This window comes from Diceros bicornis, chromosome 33 (genome assembly GCF_020826845.1).
Source record: "Diceros bicornis minor isolate mBicDic1 chromosome 33, mDicBic1.mat.cur, whole genome shotgun sequence".
In the NCBI taxonomy this organism is placed as follows: domain Eukaryota; kingdom Metazoa; phylum Chordata; class Mammalia; order Perissodactyla; family Rhinocerotidae; genus Diceros; species Diceros bicornis.
The window spans coordinates 13687311-13713455 of NC_080772.1; the positions used below are offsets into that span (position 1 = coordinate 13687311).

Consider the following 26145-nt stretch of genomic DNA (forward strand, 5'->3'; position numbering starts at 1 on the left):
GCCGCATTCTGCTTCTGTACCTCCATAATCACCTGGCTCTGATAGGTGGCCCCTTCCTATAGGGGCTATCATCATTAGTTATGGGACTGATAGTTTAGAAATTTCGGTGTACAATATGGAATAATAGTAGCTGACACATACTAAATACTGTGCGCCAGGCTCTGTTCTATTTTGTATGTAATAACCCTTTTAATCTTGAAAAAAAGTCTTATGAGTTGGGTATCAATACCATTTTACAGATAAGAAAACTAAGATATGGAAGAGATTTAATAACTTGCCCAGGGTCACACAGTTTATAGGTATTGATTATTGAATGCTCAAATATGATTACTGTGCAAGGATGCAAGTGCTTACTATGCAAGGATGATAATGATTTAGAGACAATTAAAAAATATGTATTTACATTCAGAGTATTTTGTTCCAGAAGGTTGGATATGAATAACATATCTGAAAAAATAAGCGTTACTCCCTGACAATGTCAGGTAAACGAGGGCTTGCCTTTGGCTCCACAGATGATTTCTTTGGCAGCCAAATTGGCTGTTATTGAAAATGTATCTGGGACGAGAACCTCAAGGGCATCAGGGATGATGGTTTATCCCATAAAAAAAGAAAATAAGGAAGCCTTTCTAAAAGGGATTCTCAAGCATTTATGTGTGTGTATATATACATATATATATAAATATATATATATATATACACATATACATACTTGAAAAAGTTTTAAAATTTTTAAAAATCCGGAATATAATTGAAGTTTTGGGGTTTTTTAATGTTTCTGAGACTTCTAAGACACTTCAGGTTTCAGTATTTTCTTTTGCCACATAGAATACAAAGGTAAAACCTGCATTGAACCCAGTTATGACAAGGTAAATGGGAAAGAGTTATGTTTCTGAAGCTGAAATTGAAATCTGTTTTTGTTTCATTTGATAGGAAAACAGAAATCATAGTTTTGTAGTAATCAATAATAGTGCTTGTCAATTTTTCCTTTTTTTTATTTTTATTTATTTATTTTTTTGTGTGAGGAGATCAGCCCTGTGCTAACATCTGCCAGTCCTCCTCTTTTTTTGCTGAGGAAGACTGGCCCTGGGCTAACATCCGTGCCCATCTTCCTCCACTTTATATGGGACGCCACCACAGCCATGGCTTGCCAAGCGGTGCATTGGTGTGTGCCCGGGATCCGAACTGGCGAACCTTGGGCCGCTGCAGCAGAGTGCGCGCACTTAACCGCTCACGCCACTGGGCCTGCCCCTCAATTTTTCCTTTTGAGATGTGTTTTTTTCTTCCTACCATCCTTCTTTGTCTCATTCCTGGATATGCAGTAGCCTTTTAACTAGTTTGTTTGCCTCTTGTTTTTTTATTCTCTATCCTGAACTTATTGCTAAATGAAGTTAAAACATCAATTTTATTATGACATTTCTCTCCTGTACAAACAATCCTGATTTTCATATAACGTTTCTTTAAAATTGGAAATACTTTAGAGGCAGAATCTTTGTTTAATGACTTTAAGCTTCAGCAACCTTTGTCTACCTCTTTGAATAAAAAGATAAATACACCAAAACCCAGTCATGGCTAAGTTAAGTAAAAGGGAATATATTAGAATATCTGGAGTTTCATTTGGAACACACGGGAGGGTGGCCACTTGGACTTGGGAGTGGGCAGGAGTGAGGCATCATAGAAGCCAGGAAGCAGGGCAGTCCTGCCGCAGAGACGGTCAGCCTTTCGTCTGCTGGGACGGAATGGCTGCAGATCAGTTTTGGTATCTTTATCCCTCTGCTCGAGATGCCAGTTCCTTCTGGAGAAGGAGCATCTGCTTGCCCTTGCTTGCCTTGCCTGCCCACCCTTGGTTATCAGTCAAGGGTCTGTTTCTAATTTGTAGTTATTTTTTGTCAAATTTGACATTATGCATTGGATTGAAGAAATATTGAATCCCAATAAGCAGTGCAGATGTTTTTGGATTATGGTTAAAAGCCCATTGGTGGGCTTTTAACCCAATGGAAGGAAAAATAGGATGTTTCTCTCTAGCTTGTGGCTAGAAACAATTCATGAAAAGGCTTCCACTTTGTCAGATATCTTGCTGGTATGCAGAATTTTGTACTTTATTACATTCCTTTTAAATCCCGGATATTTCAAAGAACGTTTATACCATGTTTAGCCATTGGTTTCTCCCCTCAACTACCCTCATTTTCATATCATTAATGGTAAGGTGGTGGATGGTTGTTTTGTGTGTCTCTCCACCCCATGGCACAGAATGTATATGAATATATGTATGTAGACAGATAGGTAGGTAGATATGTAAACACTGTAGTGGTTTTGTATGGCATAATTGTATAATATTGCATTTTTTATTCTAGTATATCATGACTCCTGGGTCTCTTTTCTCTAGCTTTCCTATATTTCTAAGTCTGAGAAACATACCATTAGTTTCTAGGTATTGACTATGCCCCTAGGACGGAACAAGTATTAAAATGTAAAGTAAAAACTCCATCAGGTTACATATCATGGGAAGACAAATTACCTTTCTGTCTCACCCTCCTAATCACAGTTGGGAGAATTGTAAGAGTTGCTGAAATGTAATTGTGACACTGGGCAGTTTGCCCCTCCCTGGGCAACTAGAACCTGTTTTTCTGCCAAGATGACGTCTGGTTTCTGGGGACCGTGTGTGTCTTCCCTTCACCCTGACTCTGATCTAAATACTGATAGAAGACACTTCAAGCAGTAATAATTTGATATAATATAAGTGGTAGACTCTGTCAGAGTCTTCTTCACAGCTGTTTGCTGTTCTGAAGTTATCCCCTCTTTTTCTCCTCCTCCTATTTTGATGATTGAATGAGTACTTTCAAAAGGAGATGATAAATGCAAGGAAAAAAGCCAATGTGGTAACCTTATAAGTGTAAAGTTTGTATTTCCTTTGACCTGCAACCCTATTTCCTATAATTTGCCTAAAAGCATACTCATAAGTTGAAAAATGTATGCAGAAAGTACATTTCAACATTAACTACTTAGTGAAAATTTGAGAATGACCTAAATTTGTAGTGATAGTATACCAACTTAGTAAAGTGTTCACTTTACTTGCTAAAGTGGTCCACACACAAGAATATTATGCAGCCATCAAAAATAATGACACTGTTTTATATATTTATTGATTTGTAAAGATATTTGTGATATGGAATAATGCTTATGACATATTACTGACTGAAAAGCAAATTGAAGAACAGCATTTTGTGTGTGTGTGTGTGAGGAAGATCAGCCCTGAGCTAACATCCATGCTCATCCTCCTCTTTTTGCTGAGGAAGACCAGCTCTGAGCTAACATCTATTGCCAATCCTCCTCATTTTTTTTTTCCCCAAAGCCCCAGTAGATAGTTGTATGTCATAGTTGCACATCCTTCTAGTTGCTGTATGTGGGACACGGCCTCAGCATGGCCGGAGAAGCGGTGCATCGGTGCGCACCTGGGATCTGAACCCGGGCCGCCAGTAGTGGAGTGCACGCACTTAACCGCTAAGCCACGGGGCCAGCCCTGAAGAACAGCATTTATTTGTTCCCATTTATGTAAAATTGTATACTTAATTCTGTGTGTGTATTTATTCATGGAGCAGTGTCTGGAAGTATGTTTAAACAGTGGTTATCTCTAGTGGGCAGATTTGGAGATTCTTTCCTAGTTGATAACCTATCCTGGGAACCAAAACTATGATGTTGAAATTCATCTATTCCTTTTACTAATTTTTATACCACATTAATAATTTTAAAGAAATTTTAATATTTGTTACTAATAATTATGATTCTTGAATCTAATTTCTAGTTGTTTTTATATTACTGAGCCTGTGAAACATGAAGACCACAGTTGGCTTCCTGATTATACTAGACTCGAGTATCTTAGTGTTTTAATAATGTCCTTAGCTTATGTCTTATTAGCATCTCTGCCTTAGCTTATACGTTTTCTAAGGATAGGAGCTGTATTTGTTAAAGTTCATCAGTCTATCACCTGGATATATATATCACCTGGATGTCCTGGAAATAGACATCCTTTTCTTAATATTTAAATGTGAAATATATTCCCACTAGTTTGTGTAACAGATCATTTTCTACTCTATTCAGGTGTAGAGTTCGGTGCTCGAATGATAACTATTGATGGGAAACAGATAAAACTTCAGATATGGGATACGGTAAGTATAGCAAAAATACATTGTATGACCTCAATAAAGTTGTTTTATAAAAGTACATTGTATGGTTGTTTTGTTTTAATATTATTTATGCCTGTAATGGTTTGTTAGAGATTGACACCCCTGTAGCCATGAGATGAAATGTGGTACCAAAAAAGATTAGTTTTTCTTATGCAATGTTTTCAACAGGTGTACCCCAGGTGTTGGGTGTTCATGGAACATATCTGACTGAATGCTCAGGCTATGTGTTCTAAACGGAAATGCTCAAGAAACTATGTTTTTAAGAAAAACAAGCAGCATGTGTAAAGTACACATGTGAAGTAAAATGTGAATGTCAGTACCATAGAGTCACTTGATCTGACGGCTTATTAATTTATTTAAAAAGTTTGAGTTAGTCCCAACCACCTGAAGCCACCTTGCTCCCAATCCTAATTCTATCATTTACGTTCATTGAGTGCCCGTTACATGCCATGCTTTATAGTTTTTAATGGCAGTTTCTCATCTGAACCGCAGAACATGATTTGAGAGACTGTTTTCTCTATTCTCCCATCTTAGATGCATAAAAGAGAAGTTATTTTATTACATACGATGGATGCCTTAAGATAGCGGTTCTCAAACCTTTTGGTCTCAGAATCCCTTTATATACTTGTAAAAATTAGTGAGGACTCCAAAGAGCCTTTGTTTATGTGGCTTATAACTATCAATATTTACCATATTAGAAATTAAAACTGAAAAACTTATTAAATATTCAATTACTAATTCATTTAAAAATAACCATAATAAACTCATTATATGTTAGGATAAACAGTGTAAATTTTTATGGAAATTAAATATGTTTTTCCAAAACAAAAACCAGAAACTGTATTTTTCTAGTGAGAAGAAAGTCATATTGTTAGATTTTGAAAAATCTCATTACTGTCTGCTTAACAGAAGACAGCTGGATTCTCATATTTGGTTCTGCATTGAGTCTTATGTGTGTTGTTTAGTTGAAGTATATGAAGAAAATACAACCTCACACAGATAGTTGGGAAACAGAGGACCTCATGGACCATTAAAGAGTCTCAGGAGCTCCTAGGGGTCCTGGGATTACACTTTGAGAACCACTGCCTTAGGACAATTAGGACTTAATTCTTCACAGAAACCCAGTTGAGAAAAACCAGAAGGTCTTCTTTTGTGACAAAGAGCATATTCTCTAAACTAGTAAATGAAATATAAAATATAGGGAATTTTATCATCATATACCCCTGGTCTTTTTTTCTCTAGTCACTCAGTGTTTCTCATCTATCACCTATAATATCTATTGAAGGAAGGAACCTTGGAGAATATTCAGTCTCTCAAACTGGATTCCCAAGAAGACCAAGCAAGCTGCTGAAGGCTGTTGTGAGACCTAGGTTTCCTAATACTTCCTGTATATCACACAATCGTCCCTGAAATGGAAAACCCTAAATCTCTATCTGTCTTGTTCTTTCCTCTGTCCCAGAGGTGTACATTGGACTCCAGGTTCTTGTGCTTTAGTATCTCATCTTTTTCAGTGAAGATTTATGCTTTTACTATTTCTTAGGGTTTTCCCCCCGAGCCTGTAGCATCTAATAACTTTTTTGATTTATATTTTCTCAAGCAACGTGATTTCAAAACTGCATGGAAAAGAGAAAAATATGCAAAGTCACTTTTTTCCTAGAGATTTAAAATTAATGATCTCCGACCAAAAGGAAGTATTTTCTACTTCTGTATTAAAAGAGTTTCTCTTGCTTTCTTAGCTAATAAACTTGTGCAACACATCCTTCAGCGCAGTGGAGTGTAAACAAAATTATTTGCTATTCTTTAATAAAAATGTTTTTCATACCTTGTACTTTGCATAAATACTTGCTTTGCTTTAAGTACTTTTTTCCCCTTTTTCATTTAAGACCAGCACAGATGTCAACTCTTGTGGAGCCTCTCTGACCCCAATGGGGTAGCTGATCCTACCCATAATAGTTTATCCATATTTCTTTTATAGCTTTGATCCCGTTGTTATATGAGTTTTTGTTCACATATCTACCCTTCTCACAGTAAGCGTCATGAGGAAAAGGACCATCTGTATCTTATTCAACTTTGTATCTTGTATTCTTAGTTTACTGACTGTAGAGTCTTTTGTAAATTTTATTGAATGAATGAGTAAGGCATCTCATTCTGTCTAAACATCTTGTAGGATCATTGGATGTGTTCAAGAGACATCATCCACTGAAGTACATGGTTTCAAGAGGAAAGATCAATATAGTAATGAAAATTATGTGATTTATTTAGGCACAAACCACCTTGTTGTAATTTAGTTTATTCAGTTTTTCTCTCCTTAAGGTGCTCCTTTAAATAATCCCCCCCACTTTTTGAAATTTGAACAAGTCATTCATTCCCCAGTTGTTTCCTTTGTGGGTTAACTAGTCATGCCTTCTTTTGATAAGAGCCTTTTTTTTCTTAGTTTGTGACTTTTGCACTGCAGTGATCTTTTGAAAGAAATATATAATAATTACTTATGCTGGACCATATGAAAGGGAAATAGAAAAAAATCTTGTTCACACTTCCTCTGGAAGGGCAGAGGGCTAGTTTTCTTTTCTCTGTATCTAAAACGGGAGAGACTTTTAAGATATTATGAGCCTTTGAAGATATTATGACCCCCCAAAAGAACTGCAGAGCTTCCACATGGAGAATACTAGGAACCAATGGCCTGCTCCAGATTTTAAGGAATATTCAAAAAAGTCTGTTACCTTAGTACTTTTGAAAGTTATTTCTTGAGTCTCCCTGCCTTATAGGTTTTCCTCTTACTATCATTGGTTTTCTACTTACTTTCATACCTAACTCCAAAACTCTTTAGTAGGTATCTGACATATATTAAGGTTAGTTCCACACTTAGTTTATATCTGAGTGAAACACCTGAGTGAAACACCTGAGTGAAACACGGTGTCCCATATCGTTAATGTTTTGCAGTGTGTCTGTACGTTTGGATAGCAAGCCCCATTTTTAGTAACAAGGGTCATGGCTATTCCTGGTTCAAGACATTTGTAAAACCATCCTTCAGGTAAAAATTTGCCAAATGTTAAGGTTTGTTTCATCAGCCTTAAAGAAATGAATTTTTTTTTCTGCAGTGACTAAGTCTCAGTGTCTTAGGATATTTGTCATCTATTGTATATCCATTTCCAGTCGTACAAAAAAAATAAAAAATAAGGAGTTTTCCTTGCAAAATTTCCACATTCACCATCTTTGCTTTCTTTTGAAAATAGTAAGTATAGCCAGCCCTGGTGGCCCAGTGGTTAAGATTCACTGCCCTCACTGCAGCAGCCTGGGTTTGTTTCCTGGTTGGGGAACCACACCCTTGTCTGTCAGTTGTCATACTGTGGCAGCTGTGTGTTGCTGAAAGCTTTGCCACCATTATTTCAAATACTAACAGGGTCATCCATGGTGGACAGGTTTCAGCGGAGCTTCCAGACTAAGACAGACTATGAAGAAGGACCTGGCCACCCACTCCTGAAGAAAGTGGCCATGAAAACCCTATGAGTAGCAGCGAAGCATTATCTGATATAGCGCTGGAAGGTGAGAGAAAGGCGTAAAAAGACAGAGCGGCGTTCTGCTCTGCTGTACACAGGGGCACTAGGAGTCAGAATCCACTCCACGGCACTAATGACGAAAGTATAGCTGCCAGCAGATGCTCCCTTGAGGCTTTGCTGGAAGCAGTGATAACACTATCTCGGTGCCTCCCTCAAAGCACTTTCCCTTGATCCTGTGTAACTTTTTGTCTTTTATTAGAAGTCAAATATGTGATATTCTTGGTCACTGTCAGGATAAGTCAAATAAGAAACATAAGTTACACCCAGTTCCTATTCACTGACTAATGGAAGAAGGGCATAGGAAGTACATTCTCCCTCTCAGACCCTCATCCAGCTTTTACCCATCTTTTTCTATTCTTACTCATCTTTTGCTTTTGGTGAGTTTTTCAGTTGCCTTCCCAGCATATCCAAATAAATTTTATTCTCTCCCATGTATCTGCTCATTTTCTCTAGAAATATTATTATTAAACTATCTTAGATATTTCATTCTGCCTGATGTGTCCCTCCCACTTGTCTTTAATTTCTCTTATATGGCAGTGTTAAAAGAATCTGAAGTCGTTGATTGCATCCCTTTAAGTCTTTTTTTCAGAATAAATATTCTTAAATTTTTTAAAGCATTCAGTATCTGCTGTTCTTTCTAGATATTTACAACCCTTGTTTTTCTTCTCAGGATCTACTTTGGTTTCTAGAGAAGACTCCCTTAAAAGGCCTAGAATTAAAATAGCCTAGGTTGACTTTTTCTCCATCCTTGTCGTGGACACTGAGACAGCCTAAAACTCACTTTGATTCTTACTAATCTCACTGTCATCCAAAACAGAAGTCTTGTTCACACATGTAGATTTCAAAATCTTTTTCCTCGATGATAGCAGTTCCTTGATCATAAGATTTTTAAGTTGAGTCTGTTTAGTAAAGGACTTAAGGTTTCACACTGGACAACTTACTTGGCTACTTAGAAATCCTTTTTTTCTTTTTCTTTGGTTCTTGGCTGGGTTTTATTTAGCTGAAGTTGTTACATAAATGACTAACAATGAAAGTAAGAGGTATTACTGTAGCATTGATTCTCACAAATCTTAGTTTTCTAACTTTATTGGTTCTTTGGGATCAATCAAGGTAACATTTGAGTGCCTACTATCAATATACTTTAGTATTCTGAGGCTATCCCTCAAGGAGAACTGAAAAGGAAAAAAGATAAGCATTTGAGCAGTGTGTTCATTTATCTGATCAATAGTATTAGAACCAAATGATCACATGAAAGTGCTTTTGGATCTTTGAAGAGAAAAGGATAAGTAGGGGCTGTGGTAGACAAGCTTCCTTGCTTTGTGAGAGATTTAGGGGGCTTGAACTGGTCCTCAGAGGGAAATTGGCTCTGAAATTGGCTAGGTGGAGAGAGGAGAAAGTAATTTTTCAGGCAAAGAGTTAAACAGAGGCACAAAAGCAGGAATATTCAAAATATAGGCGGGATATCAGTAGGAAAAAAATTGGCTGTGTGAACAAGACTTCCATTGAATAAGAAGGTAAAATTCTAGAGTAACAAATAGACATCAGATTCCCAAGAGCTTAGGACTTAAAATCAGGATATTTAGAGAATTTTGAGAGTAGCTTAGTGTGTGTAAAGTTTTATGTTATGGAGGTAACAGGAGAGGAAGAGGAATTAAGTTGCCAGCCTGGTAACTACAATAATTATCTTCAGAAAGACTCAGGCACCTGGGGAAGCCAATTTGGAGCAATCTTTGTCTGGCAATTGGAAGTAAGTTTTAAAGTGTGGAGTGTTTATTTGGTTTAGCAATCTTCACATGGAAATTGAGGGTCTATAAGGTTTCTTTTTCACAGATGTTCTATGATTCTTATTTTAATTCTAAGCATCACTAAAAATGAGTATGCCCATTACCTCTTGAGACCTGCTTACTCTGTTCTACTTTTTTTGCATATCTGGGTATCTTGCTGATTTTTTACAGAAATCAAAAAGCTATATCGTGAGCGAATAAGTTCATGGTCCACTCTAGCCTCCTCTAAACAGGCTTTTCTTGTGCTGTTCGCTTAGCCAGTCATTCTCGTTTCATTAAATGCATTTTTCTTTACACCCTCAGCTACTATTAGGAATGCCATACTACAAAGAATTCTATATCTTGTTCAGTTTCAAGCTTCTAAAATCTCTTTAAGCCAGCACCTTATAGTGAAGAGGATCAAAAATAACATCTGTATTTCCTAAGTTGACATTTTTTTTCATTTAAAACAATATAGATCAGTCACAGTTTGAACAGGTTTATATTAAAGTGCTTTTTAAAAACTAGATTACTTTGCTTTAGTATGATCAAGATAATTAACCATTGGTCTAGCTTTATGCAGTTAGTGTTGTTTAACAGTTTGTTTATAGTCGGAGAACCTGTAATAAAACACTTTATTGGGCAAGATTTATTTTAAGGCTACCAGTGCCATTAACAAAGAGACTAGGCCAGCGTGAGGGATGTTTTTCCTACAAGTCAGGTCTCAAGAATATGGCAACTATCCTGAATGCTGATCTTTGCTTATTATAAAGTAATCATAGATTTTAAGATGGATAGCTGCATTCATATTCCTCACTTGGAATGTGTGGTTTTTTTATTTGCTTGAATTTTTGTTTCATTTTGTAATGATGGGCAAAATCCAGATTCAGTGAGTTCAGTATAAAGTGATGCATTATGTACGTTATTTCCATATTACAACGTGTTTGTTCTTTGTAAATCAATTCGGAAGGAATGAGAATGGTATGTAGATGCGTGCTTTTCTCCTTTTTCTCAGTTTATTTTCCCTTTTACTATTTCTTATCTGGGCTGTAAACATCGAAGTTTTAGATCTTATAGTGGTGTTCTTCTAGCAAATGTATTCATTTTAACTCATCCTACAGAATGTCCTGGCAAGATTGTTTTAAAGGACTGTTAACCTTTGCTGGATATTTAGGCATGGGAGATACAAGAGCTCTAAACCTGATTTTTATTTTGAACTAATAAAATATTTATCTTTTTTGTATTATTTACCACAGAATCTTACCTTGCTATATATAATTCAAAGTGAAATGGGTGTCTTAAAAATGTAGTCCTTAGTTTTCCTTGCTAAGCAATTAAAAAAGAAATTCCCATAATGTTTGCATTTTGAACTTGGGTTTGAAAGGCCTTTTTTTGAAAGATGTCTCAATAAATTATATAAAAATAATTTTAATTTCATGCCTCCAACTAGTATCATTTAGGTTTTAACCTCAAACTGTGTGAAATGAGTTGGCTATTTTTACAGCCCTTTTATGTCATGACTTTCTCGGTATCTAGTTTAGCATAAGACGTTATTCTAAGTGCCAGAATTGCTTGTGAGTTACCAAGAGTAGGTCTGATCTTTAGTTTCCACTTAGGAGAAGTTATTTTTACTAAATCTTAGCAGGTTAGGATTTACTGATGTCCACTCATTTAGATGGGAAAGGGTAATGACCATTTTGTACATTTGACTAAGATATTAGGATTCATTCTTTCACTCAACAGGCTTTCTCTACGTGCGTACTGTGTGCCACACGCAGTGCTAGGCACTGGGCAGGGGGAGCATGGGAGGGAGGGGGTATAGTGGGAGCGCCAACAGGAACAAGGAATTATAGAGTGTTGCGTCTTAGAACAGGGCAGAACCTGAGCTGTCTGTGTGCATTCTGAGAGTGGGAAGGATTTAATATTTACATTGGAAGATCAGAACTCAGAACATACAAACATGAGTATTTTTCAAGAAGTTAGTAGATTTTGAATACAAAAATTGTGAAAACTGGCTTTATGTTTACTTAATTTACATGCTTATTTTTTCTCAAAGGTAGAAAATGAAAATAAGTGATTAAAAATGAAAAAAATATTTTTGATAAGAACGGTCTCAATTATAGGCATATCCCTCACCAACCTTTCTTAAAAAATAGAACGTTAGTAAAAGAAAGTAAAAGAGAGAAGTTAACTACTGTTGCATAATCTCTGAATTCTGTTTTCACAAGTGGATATAAAGATAACTGTACATCCTGTTGCCTTTTGACAAGCATTATATATCAAATACAGAGAAAATTGATTGTGTGGAGAAAAAATTATATAAATTAAATTCAGAACCATTTTCTGTTTTTCATAATAAAATGATTGCTCAAAGAATTCCATCTGATGACTGTTGAAAGCTCACTGCAGTTTATGATATAACTGATAAAATCTGCATCCTTGGCCTTCCAACAACCTTTACACCAGCAGATGGTGGGCGTAAAGATGTCATTCATCATTTATTTACAATGGACTTTATTTATTCGAGTGTCAACAGCTGCCCCAGGGAGTGGGTTATTGCATTCAAATGTGAGGCTCTGGGTTATTTGCTTCCTTTCAAATTTGTCTTCAGAGCTTAGTTGCTAGGAGTCCATTCTGTGTTCTAATAATGATTCATGTATTGTGAAGCCATTCAGTAAATTGGGTTGTCAGGGATTGCCAAAAAAGGTTTAGAGGTCTTGTTTGTGGGGGGTGATGGGGAGGGATTGTAAGTGTGTCTGGTTGACTTAGCAGTAGTGGTATTATGTGATTTTTTCCTAAGACTGCTGAAGTTAGGTTTTCTTCTTTTCCTTTAAGTACTCATTCCCTACCTGCCCATTTTCTGCATATGAATACTAAGAAAATGTAGAGGACAGTGGATTAAAGGAAACTCTCAACCTTTGCTTTCTTCACAGGCAGGGCAGGAGTCCTTTCGTTCCATCACAAGGTCATATTACAGAGGTGCAGCAGGGGCTTTACTAGTGTATGATATTACAAGGTGAGAACTTAGAAATTTTTCAGTTCAGTGGTCAATGCAGAGAATTTTTCTAAATAAATGTGGTTACCAGTAATAAAAGTATAGCTTTGCCTTTATGCCTATTTGCCTTTAAAACTTGTGTGTCTTGAATTAAGTTTAAATTTACCACAGAAGCCTGCAACTAAATTATTTTCTTCTATGAATAAGCCCTAAGTTGATCGATTTGGTAATATTATTTATACATTGGAATTTTCTAAAGTGAGGCTATATTTAATTTCTAAACTGAGCTGTAATCAGTGAACTCTAAATCCAGATACTGTACTTGAAATCTATTTGTCATTACCTAAGTGGCTAAAAATAGTTATCTTTAATGGAATGTATACTGTTTATTGTATACTACTAGGGGAAATACTTTGAAAATAGCAATCAAATTGTGATTTATGTTTAGGAGAGATACATTCAACCACTTGACAACCTGGTTAGAAGATGCCCGCCAGCATTCCAATTCCAACATGGTCATTATGCTTATTGGAAATAAAAGGTAAAAAGACTAATTTAAAGCTTTTTTGCATTAATGATGAAGATTGTGGATAGCTGTTTATGTGATAACTGTTAAAGTGCTTATCTTGTACATATGTCCAAATGTAAGTTACTGGTTTCTCTTTTTTTTTTTTTGAGGAAGGTTAGCCCTGAGCTAACATCTGTTGCCAATCCTCCTATTTTTTGCTGAGGAAGATTAGCCCTGAGCCAACATGCATGCCCATCTTCCTCTACTTTGTATGGGACGCCGCCACAGCATGGCTTGATAAGCAGTGCATGGGTCCGCACCCGGGATCTGAACCTGCGAATCCTGGGCCGCTAAAGCGGAGCGCATGAATTTAACCACTGCGCCACTGGGCTGGCCCTGTTGGTTTCTTAAATTATAGAATTTTGAAAATCCTAAGATATTTCTCTTGGTTTTTAAAATACAGACAATAAGCTTTGTTGGAAATTATTATTATTATTATTATTAGAAATAGTTTTTGTTGGAAGGTATACTTTAAAAAATAATCTGAAGGAGTTTCATCTGATTAGTAATTTAAAATAAAACCCACTGGTTTATTTGGGGGATAGATCACTGTTAAATATTATCCAAATTGTTTTAAATACTTGGCAGTAGAAATGAGTATCTGTGCAGAACTCAGAGAAATATTTTTTCCCTTTTTCGTAGCATAATGTACATTACTTAATGTGCGTGAGTTAATACAATACCTAGATTAATCAAGTGTATTTCTGCTTAAAGTCCTGAAACACTTCTAATATTGTTTAGTAGATATCACATTAGTACTTTTAAGCTTACCTCTAAGGCTTTATATTAGTGTCGTCCTAATGTTGTTTCCTCAGTCTTGTTTTACTTTATATCTTTAGGGAACATTATCTGCAGTGAATGTTCTTGTGCTGTACATTTAAAATGGTAATACATGGGAAAACAGTTTCTTGGCCATAGTTTCTGTAAACTTTCAAGAGTGGAAACGTTTTCACTAACTTGAGTAGAAAATTACAGTGGTAACAAATAAAATTAATATTTTTAAAATGCTAGACACAGAATTTATTCATTTTTTATGTTTATAAAATAGTATTAAATGATAATGTTTTTAGCAAAGTAAAATCATGACTCATGATAGTGAACACATGTCAAAGCTTTTCTATATCTCATTAATTGAGAGAACCACTAAGATATTATAGTCAGTTCAAAAGAGAACTGCAAGTACCACACATTTATAATCAAATAAGGAATGCTGAAATGAATTTACAAAAGAATGTAAAACTGAACAGTATCCCCAGGAATACAGTTGTATTCCACGGGGCACAGTCTGCATTTCTGTGGACAAGAATTACTTGCATTATTATCTGTCTTGCACAAGTTAATTTCTATCTCTACAGTCTTTGAAAATTTGTAGGATGCAGTTAAAGCAGTGCTTAGATGGAGATTATAACACTAAATGCTTATAATAGGAAAAAGCTTCAAATCAATAACTTAAGCTTTTGCCTTAAGATTAAAACTAGAAAGATAAGAGCAAATTAAACCCAAGGTAAGCAAAAAAGGAGATAATAAAAAGAAAACCTATGAAACCAAAGCTAGTTCTTGAGAAGATAAATAAAATAGATAGTGATCATGAAAAAAGAAGACACATATTACCAATATCAGGAATAAAAGAGTGACAGTACTACAGATCCTTAAGATATTTAAGGGATAATAAGAGAATATTATAAACAAAATAAATAACCGGATTAGGGAGATGATGGTCAAAGGGTACAAACTTGCAGTTAAAAGGTGAATAAGTTCTGGAGACCTTACACAGCGTTGTGATTATGGTTAACAATCCTGTACCATATACTTCAAAACTGCTGAGACTAGATCTTAAATGTACTCACCACAAAATGAAATGATAATTATGTGATGTGATGGAAGTGTTAGCTAACACTAACTATGGTGGTAATTGTATTGTGTTATGTAAATGTATCAAATCATCACATAGTACACTTAAACTTAGTGTTATGTGTCATATCTCAATTAAAAAAAAATCCCTAAACAATTTAAAAAATATATATTTTCTTCACAGCTGTTTGATCCCCCAACTCTAAGCTGTAGTTACCATGGTCTTCCTAAACTTCCTATATTAGATGACTACTTTCTTATCTGTAGAGTCCTTAAGTCCAAAAAAAAAACAAGAAAAAAACCTAAATAAATGGAGAGAGGTACCATATTCATGGATCAGAAAACTAAATATTTTTGAGATGTCAATTCTTCCCAAATTGATCTAAAGATTCATTGTAATCCCAGTCAGAATTCTTCAGGCTTTTTACAGAAGGAAGAAATGACAAGCTTATTTTAAAATTTATGTGAAAATGCAAAGGTCTTAGAATAGCCAAAATTGGCAGATTTATTGGTTTCACTAATACTGATTTCAAGATTTATTATAAAGCTACTGTAATCAGTTTAGTCTGCTATTGGCATAGACAGACATAGATAAGTAGAACGCAGTGAGAAGTCCAGAAGTAGATCCTACATATATGGTCAATTAATTTTTTGACAAAGGTGGCAAGGCAGTTCAGTGAGTGAAAGGGTAATCTTTTCATCAAATGGTGCTGAAACAATTGAATAGCCAACACAAATGTTCATGGCAGCTTTATTTGTAATAGCCCAAAACTAGAAACAACCCACATTTTAACTAACAGGTTAGTGGATAAATTGTGACGTCGCCATACAATGGAATACCACTCAGCAGTAAAGAGGAATGAGCTGTTGGTATATACAACAAAGTGGCTGAATCTCAAAACAATTATGCTGAGTGAAAAAACCCAGACAAAAAAGAAGACGTACTGTGTGCTTCTGTTTATATAAAATCCTAGGAAGTGCAGACTAATTTATAGTGTCAGAAAACAGAGCATTAGTTGCCTTAGGATACAGAGGGAGGAAAGGATGGGTTACAATGGAATATGAGAAAACTTATGGGAGGCTGATGGCTTCACAGGTATACATATGTCAGACTCATCAAATTTTATGTTAAATGTACAATTCCTTTTATGTCAATTATACTGCAGTAAAGCTGTAAAAAAAAGAGTTAAGAGCAAATAACATTGTACTGTATAGATTTGATTTTACGAAGTGTTATTTTAATAGAAGTTGAGGTTTGCTGTTAAGAAAAAATACTTAAGTGACATTTCCATTGTAAAAGACCAACTATTGGTTACTTCTGGTTACTTCTTTGTAACTAGAAGTATCTGTTAGCTTAAAGTTCACTCAAGACCTTTCTTGGTTACTCTTTCATTGTTTAAATCATCTCACTAATGTTTTAAGGTTAAGGCTATTAGAGGGAAGCTTTAGTCTTTGTAATATGGAGGTATTCATATTACTACTCAGTGGTGATGTGTCAAAAAATAAGAAGAGGAGAATATTTGGAGAACAAAGAGAATTTTCATACTTTTATCTTACCATCGTTTTCCTTGTACCTGAAACATGGTGGGTGGCAGCTCACTGGTGGCTTAAAATTGGTTGCTGCCCGTGAGGAGCTTATAGTCCAAATATGAAAAGGAAAAGCTAAGTATAGTATATGCAAGAGGTGTTTCTAATGATTGTAGATGGGTGGTCCTTATAATTAGGAGTATAGTAGTTGTGGAAAGACATTTTAAGGAAGAAACTAGGAGAAAGGAAAAAAGAATGTATGACATCCAAAGAGTGAATGGGAATGAACGGAGATAAATGAGGTGATTATTGTTAGATGAGATGAATTGGGGTAGACATAGAAACAGGGAACAAGCAATTTTTGAATTAGATACATTAAGCAGTAGGGAACCAGTGAAGGGATTTGAGAAGGGCAGTGACCTAATCAGAGTGGCAGGTGACACAGATTTTTCTTACTATGCCATTTTAAATTGGTTATACAAGAAATAGGAAGCAGAGTCTACAAAGATGGAAGTTTTTGGTAGTCAAAGGATTATAATACAAACCCTAAACAAAAAGGAGGCATAAATTAAGAGAATGGTCTAGGAAAGAAAAGATATTTAAGTAATAAAAGCAACTTAAATGGGATTAATGGGGGTGAAAAGTCAAAGGCAACAAATATGATTTTATGCCTGGAAAACTGAAGAAACAAAGTAAAGAAACATGATAAAACAGAAAGATCATGAATACTAAAGAGCCACTTCCTTTTTTTTTGAACAATCGCTCAAACGCCACTTACTTTTTTTTTGAACAATCCCTCAAACGTGCTTGTCCTTAACCCTTTCTCCTAAGATAACATGTGTGAATGCAAACATAGAAATACTGGTAGTGGAAAACTGGGAATAACTTCATCTCAAAATAAGGGATTGTTTAAATAAAATGTGGCATATGCATAAAATAGGATAAGGAGTAGTTAAGGGAAAGTATTTTCTTGAAGTTTTTGTGTAATTCAAAGCTAGTTTTCCCTTAGGAATGATTGTCAGATAAGGAGGGCGAATTCCAGGAGCAAGCTACCACTTCACTGTTGCCAGCATTTTCCCCCCATTTTTTACTCCTACCAGGTTGTGAGTTCCATGAGGCCCAGGGGGTTTTGGATTTTTGTCTGTTTTGCTGAGTGATCTGTCCCCAGATCCAGGAAAGAGCTTGGCACACAGGAAACCTTCAGATTATAGATGGATAAATTATCCTTGCCCAGTTATGCTATAATATTTGCAAACTTAGTTTGCCTGCTTTTTATGTTCTCATCTTACCACTAATATTTCATAGGACAGTCACCTAACTTAACAGCATGGCATAGCCTTGTGGTTCTCTTTGTAGTATTTTATATCAAACTTCATTTGCAACATTTCAGGTTTTTTGAAGTCTTTTTTCAGCACTTGCACCACTGAATGAATGCTTAGATGGCATTTTATAAATCGTAAAATATTTCTAAAGCATAGCATCTGTGAAAGTTACGAAACAGTCAGAAGAGTCACTTAGGGAAGTTTCAGTTATAGAAACAACAGTGACTGATAATGAGCTGCTATATGGCAACTTTGTAAACATAATTGACAGCTTATCCAGTCAGCTAGCTTTGAAGTTATGCAGTTCCTGGTGAATTTTGTAAAGTTGAAACATTGACGTTACTTAACATTCCGTGAATGAGACTTTAACATCTTTGTTTTGTTTTGTTTTAGCCCTAATTTGTGGTATTTTGATTTGCATAAAATACTCCCATTCTTTACTGTGCACTCAATAAAAATAATACTGTAAAAGACTGCAAAATGACATGGGGAAGTGATCCATAATATAGTAAGTGAAAAAAGCAAAATACGAGTAGTGTGTATGAGTATATTCTAGTAGAGAAGAATCAGACAATAATAGTGAATGAGTAATACAGAATGGTATTTGTGAAGATGTTAATTACCTGTGGAAAGTGCAATTATGAGTAGTTTTTTTCTTTGTATTTGACCAAAAGTTCTTCGGTATAATCAATTATTAGAAAAGGTAATGAGTAAAAAAAAGTTTAATGGTACAGTACAGCACAGTGGCCTGGATGGAATCACTCTACCAGCTCTTCCTAGAGTGTGAGCTTGGGTGCTTCACTTAACCTCTTTGTGCCTCAGGTTCCTCCTCTGTCAAGCAAATTCAATGAGATAATCCATGTAAAAGACTTCACACAGTACCTGGTTCATAGTGTTAACTCTCATCATCCAGCAGTAAGGAAATAGTTAAGTGAATTGTGATATATCCACTTAATGGGCTATTATAATTAATTGATCACTAAAAATGATAATTATGGAAAAGATGTAATGACATAGATACTAATATTAAGTGAAGAAAATTAGGACACAAAGTTAAATATATGGCATTATTATGATTATATGTAAAACAGAGTCACTTTTGAGTAGAAAAACAAGAATAAGAAGAAGTTAAAAGTAAGTCAATTTTAGGATGACTACCCTACTTAACAGAGTAACCTTCCTCCTCACCCTGGAACTCATCCTGGAACTCCTGATTCTGCTGACTCTGCTCTCTACCTGTTGCCACTTCCCAACATCCTATATCCTTTACTCATCTAATATTGTTGTCTTTCTGTCCCCTACTATACACTTTTTTGTCTGGCTTTTTCATTAATACATCCCAAATGCCTACTAAAATTCCTGGCTTATAAAAGGCATTCAGTAAATACTTGTTGAATGAATGAATGGCTTCATTTTCTTGGATTTTTCTGTATTTTCTAATTTATTGAGGATGCTAAAAAGCATTTATGAAGCTTACTAATACTCAGCTAAAGGCATATTAACATATATGTGTGATACCATGCACGTTCGTCAGATTGACAGGTCTTAAGTGTAATCTTACCACATGTTGGTGAGGATGTGATGCAATGGGAACTTTCAAACATTGCTGCTTAGAGTATCAATTATACAACTGTTTTGGAAAGCAACTTTGTACTAAGTATAGATTTAAGTGCAGTGGCTTTTGTGTTTTTGATTTGACCTAAAATAAATACATTTTACATCATGACCTAGTACATAAATTATGTGCGTGCCTACATAAATAAGAAAAATTCCATGAAACCATGGGTGACACACTCTGGTATTTTCTATTCTATTTCTTTTTTAAAAAATTCTGATTATGACTTACTAAAGTGATTTTACAATTCACTGAGGCATGGCACAGTTTGAAAAATAATACCTTGGAAAAGTTTGGCACACATACACAAAATGTATAAAATTTTCATTGTAACCATGTTTATAATGATGAAGAATTGTAAATAACTTTGTCAAATGGAGAATTAAAATTTAAATTTTAAATTAAAAATACAATTTAAAAAATTGTATGGCATTCATTCAATAGAATATAATACAGCAATAAAAAAGTAAGAAATTATGGGACCGGCCCAGTGGCACAGCAGTTAAGTTTGCGCATTCTGCTTCAGTGGCCTGGGGTTCGCCAGTTCAGATCCTGGGTGCAGACCTACTCACCACTCATCAAGCCATGCTGAGGCAGTGTCCCACGTAGAAGAGCTACAACTCTACGACTGTGATACATAACTATGTACTGGGGCTTTGGGGAGAAAAAAGAAAAATAGGGAGATTGGCAACAGATGTTAGCGTAGGGCCAATCAAAAAAAAAAAAGTTAAGAAACTAGATCTACATATATTATGTGGAAGAACATAATGTTGACCAAAATTAACAAGTTGTAAAATGATAGCTACATTTGAATTTTTTAAAATGTCCCCAAAAACCCTCTCTATTGTGTGGCTATCAACATGAGTATAAATATAAAAACATGCATGAGAATGGAAACATCAAATACAGAGTAGTGGTTACCTTTGGGATAAGATGTAAGTGAATGAGATCAGAAACAGACAGGCACACAGGAGGCAATTCAAGTGTAACTATCGATTTTATTTCTCAACAGAAATCTGATATAACTGTCAAAATAATATGCGTCAAGGCTAGATGGAAGTACATGGGTATTATATTATTCTCCATCCTTTTCCGTATGCTTAAAATACTTTATGACAGTAAAGTTTTAAAATTTTTACAGTAAAATACACTTGAAGGAGACTGCTACTTCTCCCCCTGCCTTACTAATACAGTTCCAGTATGGTAAAAATGAATGCCACATGTTCATCCAAAGTTTCTAGCGTAGACTTTTGTTTCTCTCTCTCTTTCCATTAACAGTTTTACTGGAAATTAAACCAATGGGGATTAATAATCTAATTGATGTTTCTTTAGTACTTTGGATTTCATGAAGCAATTTCCTATAGCTTCTGAGAGTTGTATGGCTTATTTTTTTAATCACATTCAGAGAAACTCAGTCAATCTAGCTGAAGGATTAGAGAAACGACTGTAGTTCTGCTCTCTCAAATTATTATTTTAAATAAAATGGTTCCCTTCTTTGGGAACCTATTATACTCAAAGACAAGGTGTTGGGGTAGGTGTTCTCTTTAGATTTCTACTAGTTTTAGTGTTGTAGGACTCTAACTCAGAATCTTTCTTCTGTTGGATTGTTAGTTCTTTGAAACTAAGCAGTGTGCTCTAAACGCTTTGCCCGTTGTAATACCCAGAATAATGCAGTTGATTATTATGTGTTAAAAATTAATTGAAAGAATGGTCCACACAACTTTGAATCTCATGGTACAGTTTCCACAGATGCCTGTATTTGTACTGTGTTGGTTAATAACATGGCCCTTTCTTTTCCATGTTTAGTGACTTAGAATCGAGAAGAGAAGTAAAAAAAGAAGAAGGTGAAGCTTTTGCACGAGAACATGGACTTATCTTTATGGAGACGTCTGCTAAGACTGCTTCCAATGTAGAAGAGGTAAATAAGAGGTCTTTTTAAATGTTTATCATCTTTTTACTTAATGGAAATGTTTTATATACTTAATATTTATTGGTATATCTTCCATAAGCTTTTTTGTCAATGATAGTCTTTAAATATCATAAAGTAGGAAAATTTCTTCCCTGTGAAATGCCTTGTGACATTCATCTTCTATCAGACTCTTAAATTATATTTGAGCCTTCTCCTGAAGCCAAAATGCTTTAACACATCTTTGTATATGTTTTCCCTAAAATCTTTTTTATGTTGCATGAGAGGGAAAAAAAGAACACTAATGAAATTTGGAAGTGTTTCAAGACAGTAAACATTTGTAGCGATTTGTATTCACTCTGCTTAAATAGGGAAAGTATTATATTATTGCTATGTAGCATTATACAAAGCATGAGAATTCTGCCATCTTTAATAGATAAAATTTGCTATATCTCAGTTATTTCCATTGATCAACCTGACATGTTGGAAGTTTTCTGATCACATCGTGTTCTTTTATGCTTTATGTGTTTGGATGTGGTATTTATATACGACACATCAATGAGTAGACAGTTAATCCTCTCTAAGGTAAATGTATAACTACACTGTGTTTTATAAAAAAGCAGAAATGAGGCTAAGAAAGTAGTTTGCCCAGAGTATTGTTGTAGTTCCCACCTTCTGGATAAAAATCTTCAAAGCAGCTGCAGAAAGGGATTCTAGAAAACAAATGATTAAAGAATCTCATCGTTGTAAGGATAGCAGAGGATGAGGTGCTAGGCAGCAGCTAGCACTGTGCCTTCAACATAGTAAACAATAAGTAAATATTTATTAAGAATGATACTGGGAGCTCTTCTAATTAACCCTTGAACCCAGAAATTGACTACGGTAATTCAACAGCATTGATATTTTCACTGAAGAATTCTTTCTTAGGTAAAATATTATACTTATCTCTACTTGATGAGGTGCTCTGGGATTGTCTTTAATGCATTTCCTACAGCGACTACCTGTTGTTGCCAATAATTACAGCTTGATAACATACAAGAGTAGTGTTTCACTTCACACAGCGAACCCAGAGAGAAATTCATTCTGTCTCTTTGTTCAACTTAATGTGGACATATAAAACTGCCTGTTTCAGGAAGGCACTCCTTTATTAGACGTGTTGTATTTAAAACCATAAGGGCCAACATGTTGTGGGGATTTCAGGACATCTGAAACATATCTTTATTGATTATTGACAATGGATTTTCTTGTTGATTTTGGGAATCATAAAGCCAAAATTGTCTGCATTTTAATAAAGAACCATACTATGATGTCAGATGACAAGACATCAACTACTGGAAAGTAATCCTAGATTTCTAGTTGTCTTTAATGCATTTGTGTTCATTTTTCTTTTTCTTAACAAATAATGGTAGTTGTTTATTTGTAAGCAGCAAATGACTGTTGTCATTTGGCTGCACATTTAAATGAAATATATTCCATTAATGTTTTGGCAGCACCTATTACAAAAATTCTGTATCTGTGGTTAATAATAAAAATACTGTTTAAATTTGATCTGGGCAGGAGTTTCCCATACTCATGAGAGAACATCATTTTACTTAATCATGTAAATTAATTTGCCTCTCAGAAGCCGAGGATGTTAAGAAATAATCTTTTTAAAAGATTCATAGACAAATATTACATAATATAATCATTCATGAGATTTTACCTAAAAGCTAAAAATATTTCATGATAAAGTATTTTAAGAAGGTGAAGGACTATTCTGTGATCCAAAGAGGATGAAATCAAACCTGGACCTGTTTTTTTTTTTTTTTTTTTGAGGAAGATTGGCTCTGCACTAACATCCGTTGCCAATCTTCCTCTTTTTCTTTTTTCTCCCCAAAGCCTTAGTACGTAGTTGTGTATCATAATTGTAGAGTTGTAGCTTTTCTACATGGGATGCCACTTCAGCATGGCTTGGTGAGCGGTGAGTAGGTCCATGCCCAGGATCCGAACTGGTGAACCCCAGGCTGCCAAAGCGAAACGTGCAGACTTAACCACTACACCACCAGGCTGGCCCCTGAACCTCTTTACATGACTTAGGAACTGATTGAATATGAAAATAATAACCAAAGGACTTACTTTCACCTTTTCCTTCTGCTAAGTACAACTAAAACTATGAACATTACATATAAAACAATTACAAGAAGATGCTGAAGGGGAGAGAAGGCCAACCAGCTAGAGACCTTGGGACTTGAGGAATGACACAGCAGTGATTTCCTTTGGTTTTCTTTTTGCCTCATATACCTCATATTGGGTGCTGGAGAAACTGGCAACTAGAAAGTCCAATAAGTGCAGGGGGAAAAAAAGCCTACTCTATAGCCAAAGGACCAAGAAAGGCACAGCCTAGCAAAGCAGAAAGCTTTTGGAAAATAACCATTTTGCTACAGCCAAACATCACAGAAAAAATTATGGTGCTGCTTCCACCATGAGCTGGCTGTAATGAGGTTCTCCCACGCTCATCATTTCCCTCTGGGAGTCGTGTCAGAAGAAGCCAGCAAAAGCATAGATCTAAATAAAATCTAGAGTCTCATAACAGTACCCGAAGTCCAGATTTCAACAGAAAATCACTCTTCATACCTAGTACCAGGAAGATCTTAAACTGAATGAAAAAAAAGATTATCAGTAAATGACAAAAGCAAGAAGACAGAGATCTTAGAATTATCTGATGAAGACTTTTTAGGCAACCATCTTAAAAATGCCTCAGCAAACAATTAGGAGCATGCTTGAAACAAATGAAAAATAGTTTCAGCAAAAAAAAATACAAGATAAAAAGAAGAACCAGATATAAATTTTAGAGCTGAAAAATACAATAACTAAAATTAAAAACTCAGTGGATAGGATCAACAGCAGAATGAAGGGGCCAGAGGAAAGAAATAGAGAACTGGATTACAGAAGAATAGGAACTACTGAGTCTCAACTGCAGAGAGAAAATTGACTAAAAAAAAAAAAGAGACAGTGCCTCAGCCACCTGTGGGACTATAACAAAAGCTCTAACGTGTGTTTTCAGAGTCCTAGAAGGAAAAAAGAAAGAAGATGGCTCTGCAAAGGTACTCAAAGAAATGATGACTGAAAACTTCCCAAATGTGGCAGAAGATATAAACCTCCAGATTCAAGAAGCTGAACCACCTCCAAACAGGATCAACCCAAACAAATCCACACCAAGACAAACTTCTGCCCATAGTCAAGTGTCTGAAAGCTAAAGACAAAAGATCTTGAAAGCAGGGGCCAGCCCCGTGGCGTAGTGGTTAAGTGCATGCGCTCCGCTGCTGGTGGCCTGGGTTCAGATCCCAGGCGCGCACCCATGCACCGCGTGTCAGGCCATGCTGTGGCTGCATCCCACATAAAGTGGAGCAAGATGGGTACAGATGTTAGCCCAGGGCCAATCTTCCTCAGCAAAAAAGAGGAGGATTGGCAATAGATGTTAGCTCAGGGCTGATCTTCGTCACAAAAAATTTAAAAAAAAGATCTTGAAAGCAGTGAGAAACAACACCTTACCAATTTGAATGACAGATTTCTCGTTAGAATCAATGTAGGAAGGAAGTAGCACAACATTTTTCAAGAGCTGAAAGAAAAGAACTTTCAACCCAAAACACTAAAACCAGCAAAAATATCTTTCAGGAATGAAGGGAAATCAAGATATTCTCAGATGAAAGAAAACTAAGAATTTATCAATAGCACATCTACCGTATAAAAGAATGGCTGAAGGAAGTTATCTAACAGAAACGAAATGATAGAAGAAGGAATCTTGGGAGAAGGAACACTATTCAGTAATCAAAAGTATGGATAGACTTTTTTTGTTAAAACTTTTGAATCTTGTAAATTATAGTTGACAATTGAAGGAAAACTATAATGTTGTCTGATGTGGTTCTCAGTGTACATGCAGGAAATACCATAAACCATGGTGGAAAAAGGGACATCAAGGGAGGTACGATTTCTACACTTCACCTGATTGGTAAAATGACAACACTAGTAGACTGTGATAAGTTATGTATATAATGCAATACCTGGAGCAACTACTAAAAAATATACAAAGAGATACACTTAAAAAAGATAGATAAATCAATATGGAGTTCTAAAAACTGTTCGGTTAACCCTCGGAAAGGCAGGAAAAGAAAAAAAACAGCAGACAAAAAATAAAATGGCAGACAGAAGCCTTCACATAGCAGTAATTACATGAAATGTAAATGATCTAAACATACCCATCAAAAGACAGAGTTTGTCAGAAAGGATTAAAAAACATAATCCAGCTATATGGCATCTATGAGAAACTCACTTTAAAACAATACAGGGATGTTGAAAATAAAATGATGGGAAAAGATATATCATGCAAATAATCAAAAGTAGGAGTGGCTTTATTAATATCACATAAAGTAGACTTAGGAGCAAAGAAAATTGTCAGAGACAGAGTGGGACATGATATAATAATAAAAGAAGAGTCCTCCAGAGACGAAGTCAAGATGGCGGCGTAGGCAGACTCTGAACTCACCTCCTCCTGCGGACACAGCCAATTTACAACTACTCCTGGAAAAATTACCCCTGAGACAGAACTGAAAACTGGATAAGAGGAACTCCTGCAAGAAAGCACAATCCTAATTGAGGTAGAAGAGGCAGAAACTCCCTTCTGGAGAGGAAAAACACTGCCTTCACAAGCCGCAGCGCCTCACGGCCGCCCGGAAGCAGCCCAAAGGTACACAGCCCTCCCGGGAGGAGCGGGGTCCTGAGCCGGGGAGCGCCCCTGCTGTGGGCATTTTGTGGACCCAGCACAATCGAGATGAGTGGCATAATATCTGACTTTGCCTGCTCCTAAAACATTGGGGAGTACCC

At 35.7% G+C, this 26145-nt stretch overlaps 1 protein-coding gene across 1 annotated transcript in view; it reads left to right on the plus strand.

The window, feature by feature from the left end:
• The window catches only part of RAB2A (RAB2A, member RAS oncogene family), a 97005-nt gene that overhangs the window by 40641 nt on the left and 30219 nt on the right, over positions 1-26145 (plus strand). Inside the window, exons 3-6 of the mRNA XM_058528754.1 lie at positions 4096-4163; positions 12435-12517; positions 12945-13037; positions 21186-21297. Of these exons, the coding sequence (XP_058384737.1) occupies positions 4096-4163; positions 12435-12517; positions 12945-13037; positions 21186-21297 (356 nt within the window). The remainder of the gene's footprint in view (positions 1-4095; positions 4164-12434; positions 12518-12944; positions 13038-21185; positions 21298-26145) is intronic.